Source organism: Plecotus auritus (assembly GCF_963455305.1).
Source record: "Plecotus auritus genome assembly, chromosome: 6".
Taxonomy (NCBI): Eukaryota; Metazoa; Chordata; class Mammalia; order Chiroptera; family Vespertilionidae; genus Plecotus; species Plecotus auritus.
Genome location: NC_137773.1, coordinates 61,571,426 through 61,580,883, shown reverse-complemented (window position 1 = coordinate 61,580,883; position 9,458 = coordinate 61,571,426). Strand labels below are relative to the sequence as shown.

The following is a 9,458-nucleotide window of genomic DNA, read 5'->3' as shown; positions in this document are numbered from 1 at the left end:
TTTTCCTCTCCCTTCCTCCTTCTGAAAATCAATTAAAAAAAATTTTAAGCTTCTGATGTTTAGTATTAAAGTATAATAATAATAGCACCATTTATTAAATGTTACTTATATGCCAGATGCTGGAATGTAATAAGCTATATAAAATTCTGAGCATTCCATAAACTTTACTGATTCTTTAAACATTTATATTATGAATGAGAGAGATGAGGCTCAGAGAGGTTAAATAATTTTCAAGGGTCACACAGCAAGAACATGGAAGAATCTGGATTCAGAACTTTGTGTGTCCAAGTCCACGTGGTCTTAACCAAAGCAATTACATCTCTAAAAGCAAATCTTTCTTTACATGACAAAGAGTTCTAATAAAATTTTTAAGTTAAAATTTTAAGTGTCTCAAAGGCATAGACACTGACTATTCTTTTTGTCAATGTAATAAATTTCCTTTATCGCAAAAGGTGTCTATCTGGGGGAGGGGGGATCTTCAATGAGAGATTAAAAAACTTTTTCCAAGGAGTTATACCAATCTGAATAGAATATTTCTATGTAAAAGGATTGGCATTATTTCTGGAATTTCAAATTACGTATGATTCAAGTCTAGTGGGGCAAACTATCTCTTGGTATTTGGACTAATTTACCTGGAACATCCCCGGGAGACTGCTTGGGATAGAGCGGGACAGACTCACTAACAAAAACAAGACCACGCTGCCTAGACCACTAACAAAGAGAAAGGAGCATCTGTTGTTAGGGTGCTTCCTGGGGTACATAAGTCTCCATTCTAAATCTACTTAAAAACGCACTTTGTTTGGTTTAACTTTAACTTAGTTGGAGGTTATCTGTGGTCTCCCTCTTTCGGTTATTCAAGTTAATCTAGAGCTAACAGTGTACCTTTGGAGAGTTAAGTGAGGAGAAAGAAGAAAATGCCCAAGCCAGTTAAAAACGTGTATGTATTAGAAATACACAGGGTGTCCCCAAAAAATGTATACACACTTTTAACAGTTGATAGCTCAATTCTGAAAACAAAATGTATTTTAATAAACACTGCCTTTGTAATTATTCAAAGTGTGTGTATACATTTTTGGGGACACCTGTAGTTGTATACCTACATGTGTTTACATGTGTATGCATGTGTGTTTTTAACAGGGGCTCCACTTTTAAGTGGATCCACACACACAGAATGCCTGTAAGGAAAATAGTGATATACACAGAACCACGGAGTGAAAACTAGGGAGCAAGGCTGCCAAATCCCCGTCAAACAACATCCTCGCCCCATGACATGTTTCTTCCTGCTCCGAAGTATTGACGCGAGACCTCCTGAGCACCCAGGCTTGGGAATTCCAGAGTCAGCCTTCCTCATAGATGAGGCGACTGTCCCAGAAATTGAGTGACTTGCTAAACACAGGAAGCCAGTTCAGCAAGAGAAGATCCTTTTTTGATGTATTTGTTTTTATCTCCTCTTGCCCTAAAAAGAATTTGATGGCGCCAAGGAATCTTAAGAGAATTTTAATTCTGGGGTCTCAAATTTTATGGTCTTCTACATAGGCCTGATTTCAATCGCTATTTCTTCACTCACATGAATCAAAATCATCAAATTAAAATGATTTATGGTTTACGGACTAACAGGAACCATGGGTTCCTGTTGTATTCATTAATTGGAAAAATCTGCTACATATACCAAATGCCTAGAACAGTGGTCGACAAACTCATTAGTCAACAGAGCCAAATATCAACAGTACAACGATTGAAATTTCTTTTGAGAGCCAAATTTTTTAAACTTAAACTTCTTCTAACGCCACTTCTTCAAAATAGACTCGCCCAGGCCGTGGTATTTTGTGGAAGAGCCACACTCAAGGGGCCAAAGAGCTGCATGTGGCTCGCGAGCCGCAGTTTGCCGACCACTGGCCTAGAATATAAAAATAAGAGAGCCACATATATTATAGAAAGACACTTGAAACATGAATCAGTGAGGCCCATGTGCTATGTGTCTAGTTGGCAAGCATTCTTTTCTTCTGTTTAAAGACAACACCCTACCCGGGCAGGGCAAGCTTTGGTGAGCTGGAATTCGCCAGTTGTGAAATTAATCGTCTGCATGTCGGCGCCAAACCTATAAAGAAAAAAAAAAAGTTTAAAATAGCATTTAAGTCACCAATAAAGAATAAAATGTGTGTGTGTGTGTATTTTATATTTGTGAGCACATGTACTTGCACATAAACTACTCTGTCCCAGCCCCCGCACCGTGCCTGGCACATGGTAAGTGCTTAATGATGTGGGCAGCACGGGTGGGAATGTAAAGAAGAATATGGTAACAAAAGCTCAAGCTGTGAAACAATTTTTTTTGCTCTGAATGGTTCCTAACTATGGAAGGGACTCTGAACCAAGGGTCGTTTCATCTCTTGGTTTAATGTCCAGTGGACATTTGGCAATGTCTAGAAATATTTTTGGTGTCACAGCTGGGGAGGTCCGACTGGCATCTATTGGGTAGAAGTCAGAGATGCTGCTAAACAGCTTTCAAACACAGAACAGCCCTCCACCTGCCTCCGACAGAGAATCATCGGGTCCAAAATGTCAATAGTGCTTAAGTTGAAAACCCTAGGACCAGGGTAGGTCCTACTGAGCCCAAAGGAAGAAACACTCTAAGCAAAACTGTGATATTGCGCAAATAAGATACAATGTGAACTAACAGTATCCTCATCGTATCCTGTTTAACAGCACTAGATTAAAATGTAGCAAAACACTAAACTCATGTCTTATGTGAGCCTAGAGATCATGGTGAGCCAGATTCTAGGAGTATTTGTGAAAAATTCATGATTGCAAAGGTTCCCTAACCAGGAAAAGTATAGTCTGCAGGGAAATGGACTGGACGTAGTAACCCTGAAAATGCCATGTAACAGACAGAACTGGTAACTGCCAACAGGTTATATGCACCAAGGGGCTGGGTGCCCAAGGTGCACAGGTTAATAATGCGAGCACCCACATGTAGAGTGCAGGTGAAAAGCAGGAAAGACTTGAAATAATTCCGAGTCTGAACGGTGTTTCCCAAACCAGCCGTCAGACAGTCTTGCTGGCTGGTGCTTACCATTTGTGGAGCAGACGCACGGCAGCCTCGGGCTTAGGATACAAGGAGAGAGGCAGCAGCTGCAAGGACACTGGCCGAGAGGAAGGGTTCTGCACCACGAAGTACTTCACCTGGACACGGGAAAGGAAAATCAGCCCCCGGGGAGAACCCAGCATCACTCCTGCAATATTCCTGCGAAGAGCTGCATGACCTGAACGTAGTCACGAGGAGCCACCACACAGATCAGATTGAGGGACATTCTAGGAAATAAATGACCCGCACACTTCAAACATGCCTGCGCCATGGAAGACAAAGAAAGGCTGAGGAAGGCTGAAGGAGGCGAGGAACACTGGACCGTGCAATGCAAGATCCTGAATTGGATCCTGAACCAAGGGGGAAAAACTGCTATAAAGTATGTCGGTGGGATGATTAGAAATTTTTGAATATAGACTGAACATTAGATAACATTATTAGGATTAATGTTACACTTGCTAATTTTGATAAGTATACTCTGGTATGTAAGATGCACCTGCTCTTAGGAACTTTACACTGACGGAATCAGAGGGAAGGGGCATAATGTGTGACACTCAAATGGCTCATAAAAATATATGTGTGGGTGGACAGAGAAGGGCAATGACAAAGTAGGTGTGGCAAACGTTAAATATGGATTGAGTCTTTGTGAAGGGCAACTGGACGTTCTTGGATTTACTCTTGAAATTGTTCTCTAGGTTAAAATTATTCCAAATTTAAACATTTTTTAAAGCAGTCTTAGAATGTCATCCCTAAGGAGCCCAATGAGTGTCTGATGACGTCTAAATCATCACTCAGGTCATATGTGAGATATGTCTTTGGCAATGAGACACACTGTGAGATGGAGTGCAAGCCTGCGGGTATCACTTGGCTCCCTTTGCCCGTGTCACCCTTGTCAATGAGACACACACCCAGGAAGGAAGTCCACACACAGGAAGGAGAGTGGGCAGCAGAATGAGCCCAGGACACCCAGGAAGGAAGTCCACACCCAGGAAGGAGAGTGGGCAGCAGAATGAGCCCGGGTTGCTGTGACATCACAGGGCCGCTCCACCAGCTCCGGACTCCTCTCCCAGGAGCTCCTCGTTACGAAACAAACTGACACCTATTTCAGCTAGTGTTAGTCTCAGTTTTCTGGTTTTTTGCAGTTGAAGACTTTCTCAACTGAGAAGATTTTTTAACTGGACACAAACTTCATAAAATGTATTTGTTCTATGCCCTTTCAGCCTGCTTAGATTTTTATTCCTTCTTTTGTTCTTCTGATCCCTCCCTGCTAAGCATATGTGTGTCATTTAAAGTGAATTTAAGTGAATTTTGTTTCTGAAACAATGTTCTCAGGGTGGAAAGACTCGTGTAACTTAAAAACCCAAGAGATGGGGTGTCACTGACAAAGAGGTTAGAAGACACAGGCTCCTCACCACGCTGTTCCTAAGGGCAGTTGCGCTGAAGTTCAACACGAGGCCCGGCTCTGTAACCAAACGAGGCAGAAAGAAAACAAAGGATTCCGATTCCTTGGATTTCTTCAAGGGGGCAAACCGAGTCATTCCTAAAACATTCCTCCTGTGTAATTCATAAAGAAAGGCAATATTATAAAAAACCACTTTGACACAAAAAAGAGGAAATCATTAAATATATCACTCCTCCTGGAAGGAACAAGCAAGGGGTCTTTGGGAAAAATGGCTTATTCTGGGTCTGGGGAAGAGTAAGTACAAGATGAGTCTGGAACAGCCTGTGTTACAAGAAAGCAAGGAAGGTTAAAAATAAAGGGGATCTCTGGCCCGTGTGGCTCAGTTGGTTGGAGCATCATCCTGTACACCAAAAGGGTGCAGGTTCAATTCTGGGTCAGGGCACATACGTGGTTCAATCCCCAGTGGAGGCATGCAGAGAAGGTAACCAATCGATGTTCCCCTTCACATCAATGTTTCTCTCTCACTCTCTTTCTACTTCCCCTACCCCTCTTCTCCTCTCTCTAAAATCAGTAAGCATATCCTCAGGTGAGGATTTTTTTAAAAAATAATGAAGACATGTCAAAGAAACCCACAAACTAGCCTGAAGGGGTTCCCATCATCCAAATCTGGGACAAATTTGCATCAAAAATAATAATGATGCCTGGCCGGCATGGCTCACTTGTTGAGTGTGGACCTATGAACCAGAGGTCAAGGTTCAATTCCAGGTCAGGGCATATGCCTGTGTTGCATGCTTGATCCCCAATAGGGGGCGTGCAGGAGGCAACCAATCGATGATTCTCATCATTGATGTTTCTATCTCTCTCTCCCTCTCCCTCTCTCTCTGAAATCAATAAAATATATACATATTAAATAATAATAATGATCAAAGAATCCATAGTGATGCTCAATAAGAATATAAAAATGAAGAAGATATTTAGAAACATCACCATTTTGTAGCCATCAACTAATAACTGACCAGGACAAGGATTATCAATGAATGCTAAAAGCATGGGTGAAACATTCTTAGGGAATAGTAAATTTATATGATCTCAAATTATCATACATATATTTATTAATTGCAAAAGGAGATACATATCAACAATGGAGAAAGATCATCACACCTACAAAGGAGAGAGTCAAATGACTCAACTTAGCAATGTCAGTAGTGGGACAAACTGACTGATGTCCCTCCTGAGGTGACGAAATGATAAGAACACTAGACGAGCCAAGTCCTTAGCACTCTTCCCCAAAATGCCTAACATGAATGTAAATTTGAGAAAGCAATAAAAAAAATCCAAAGTGTTGAACATTCTATAAGGCAACTTGCGAGGACTCTTAAAATGTGAACATTATGAAAGATGAAGCAAGGTGGAGACCCTATTCCAAAGAAAACTAAGGAAACAGACAACCCCATGCAATGCATGATATAGACCCTGGACTTTAAAAAAGGAAAAAGAAAAAGACAGCTTAACAGGTATTTGTGGGTGAACCAGGGAAATCTGAATAGAGACTGAATATTAGATGGTATAATTGGATCAATGTTAAGTTTGTTGGATATGTAATGGCAGTGTAGTAATATGTAACAGAATATTCACCTTAGGAAAGAAAGTATTTCCTAATAAAGTATTGAGGGTTGAAGTATCATGATATCTACAGCTTAAAAAGGTGTACATGTTCGTGTGTGCATGAATACAGATACAGATGTAGGGAGAGAAATAAAGTAACTATAAGATGTGAACCACTGTTGACTCTAAATGCAATATTGTATTTGAGTATTCACTGCACTAGTCTTTCAACTTTCCTGAGGTTTGAAATTTGTCAAAATAAAAAGCTAGAGAGAAATACCAATTACTAAAAATTCAGTGCTGAAAGCTCAACAAAGTAGCGTGTAATTGCGTCTCCTTTATGCTGAGTGAAAGAAATGAAGAAAGGGGAAGACCTACTTGCAGACGTCACTGTTTTTAAATTTCTTCCATCTTTCATACAATTTATTTGCCAGTTCAAAATCCACATCCCAGGTAGACTGATCCAGAGAAAGGCTCCCTTCCCAATGAGGATTTTCTACAAGTGAGATCAGATGTAATGTTTACATTTACAGAAAACACAATGCAACTAGTAAATACTGCCAAGGCTATTGTCAAACTTCTCAAACTGACAGGAGTGTCGAGTCAATGTATGCTCTCTTTCCTCTGACTGCTTTATTGAAAGTCCCTCTGATTCAATGGCAAATGATAATATATCAAATCAAACAAACATGTATAAAACAAAACTAAATTGAATTATGTAAAGGGAGTAACAGAAAAGACATATGGCTCATGAATACAGCCTGAAACAAGCTGAAATTACACACGGAACATTTTTAATAGCTTTAAATCTAAAAGGCTAAATGTATCCGTGCAAATGCCAGTGATCACTGAAGTCTTTCGGGTTACTAGTATGTAGAATGCTGATGAACAAATCCTCAAAAGAGGGCAGAGACCAGGGGCTCAGCCTAGAGAAAGGTGTATATTTATATTTATAAACTGGTCACTTATTCAGCTTGCCCTCTCTATTTATTTGTTCTGTCTTATCTGTGCTAAAGAGCGTATCAGAGTGAACAAGTGAAAATCTCCCCAAAGAATCCTCTGGACTGTAATCCTCTCCATAGATTGGCCATTTTAATAAATCAAAAGGCAAGAACAAAACTAGGAACAGCTTCTACATCAACCCTATGGCCTTCAGTCTCACACAACGACGAGCACCCCCATAAGATGTTTATGCTCCTGTAGCTAAAGTCTTCAAAGGCAAGTCCAAATTATTTTTAATAACTTCTAGTCAACTCTTTGTTTAAAAGAACCAGAATTCAGAATCTTCCCATTTTTCCTGATAGCAAGGTTGCTAGGATGATCAAATAATGTGTCTGAAAAAAACCACAAGGACCTCAGGATGTTTCTTGAGGATTCCTAACAATGTCATGCCATTCTGTTAGGGATCATGCTCTTTAAGAAAAGGATATGATGCAATTCCATTCACAGGACTAATTATCCCACCTACCAATGCTAGTTTTCCTCCCTGCTTCCCACCCAACCCCCAACTAGAGTTCTACAGAAAGCCTCAGGGCAAAATACTTACCTGCTTTTGATTTTCCCATGAAATAATGCATGCCACAATGTGCTATCACTTCAAAACCCAGACTCCCTTCCTAGATTGAAAAGTAATATATGAATAACTTAAAACAGCACTACACATAAAAATCCTAATGCACTCAAATGCAAAGCAGACATTGGCCTCTACCTCAGTGAACTTCCATTTAACCAGAAGCTAAACCACTAGGAAGTGCTTTCTTGGCTCCCTGCAACCCTCGAATGAGAGCTCTGCACTGCCTCTCACCGGGAGGATCATGACAGGGGATTCTGTTCAGTAATCATAGTGACTGGGCCCAAAAGACACCAAGCTGCCTTCTGCACTGAGGATGAAATTAGTGTCAGGACATTCTTAGCAGGGGTTTTGAAAACTGTACTAGAATCCTCTGAGAAACAGTAAAAAAAAAGAAAAAAAAAAAAGGTAACTCCTAAGCTACTCAGGACATTCAAATTAGTGTCCCATTTCCTAGAGGTGAGGAAAGCTTACACTTGCTACTCCCACCCATACCTGACGCCTGCCTGCTCCCTCCCACAGTCCTCTCCTTATAAACATCTCTTGATTTAAAAAAAAAATTTCTAAGAAATCTTCCCTGCTCAAAATATGGACGAATGGAATTAACTTTACATTTTGTTTAGTTTTCAGAAGACCTACTGTTAGGCTCACAGCTGAACATGAGGCATTTCTATCTATAAAACACCAATGCTAATAAGTGAGAAAAATCATAAAGATGGTTGCATGAATGTCTCATAAAAATTAGAACCCAGCATTGTACAGAATAGCTTGGATCAAAAAGAAGCAATAACAGTAACTAAATGAAAGGAAAGAAATATTAAGGAAAAAAATGAGACATGTTTAAGATAAGGTCTAAATTAAATACCATTTCCCCAGATTTTAGAAAGCATTTTCTTCCTTGCAAGCCCTTTCAGGCTTCAGATTTGGTCCATTAAAGATATTCAAGGATTATGAGCGGCTGAGAGTCACTTACCAGAGGTTCAAATAAAGCATTAACCACCTTATTTATCTCAATTCATTGCAAGTATGTGCTCAGAGCTCAACTGTGTTTTCTATAGCAAGCACACATTCCTTGCTCTACAAATTTTGGAAATAAATGAAAATGAAATCAATCTACTTGTGATGTCTTATTTCACTCAAGAACCTCAAATTTCTTTATGAAAAATTATAACTCTTTCCAAATAAAGATTTCTACATCTAAAAAATTCACCATCTATGATTGGTCTGGTAATATCCTTAGAGAGTCTTAAAGAACATGAGCTTAACTTAGTCAATAAAACCAAGCACTACAACTTAATAGAAATAAAAATTATAATACATATACAGTTTCATGAACGATACCTTGGTCGGTGCAGAGTAAATCTGTAGAGGTATTGCAAACATAGCACCTATGTTTGTAGTCAAAAATACATTGGTGAATAGATTTATGGCAATGTTTCTAACAGCAACTTTCAAAGAAAATATATTCCAACAGCCTGGAGGTAGAAATAAAGGGCCAGTGAAATTCAGAATCTAAAGACAAAAAAAAAAAAGAAGCAAGAGAAATTACTTTCCTAACACTAATGATGATTAAAATCATTATAAAGTATGATACTAAAGTTCTATATTTTGAGAAATATAATTTTACTCAATTATTTCCAGATCAAAAACTGAACTATTTGTATATAAATGATAGGCTTCAAATAATGTTTAAAATGCAACTATTTGTAAATTCCACAAAAGTAATCGTATAACTTTCATAACTGGCATTTTGCAAAAACCTACTCTGTTATCATGAACTGGGCTTATTTTTACCAAGT

General features: G+C 39.2%; 1 protein-coding gene across 1 annotated transcript in view; it reads right to left on the bottom strand.

Moving 5' to 3' along the window:
- TMEM131L (transmembrane 131 like) overlaps positions 1–9,458 on the bottom strand; it is a 148,473-nt gene that overhangs the window by 35,159 nt on the left and 103,856 nt on the right. Inside the window, exons 14-19 of the mRNA XM_080672420.1 lie at positions 9,001–9,171; positions 7,636–7,705; positions 6,468–6,585; positions 4,495–4,636; positions 3,071–3,180; positions 2,026–2,098 (exon numbers count right to left, since the gene is read on the bottom strand). Of these exons, the coding sequence (XP_080528546.1) occupies positions 2,026–2,098; positions 3,071–3,180; positions 4,495–4,636; positions 6,468–6,585; positions 7,636–7,705; positions 9,001–9,171 (684 nt within the window). The remainder of the gene's footprint in view (positions 1–2,025; positions 2,099–3,070; positions 3,181–4,494; positions 4,637–6,467; positions 6,586–7,635; positions 7,706–9,000; positions 9,172–9,458) is intronic.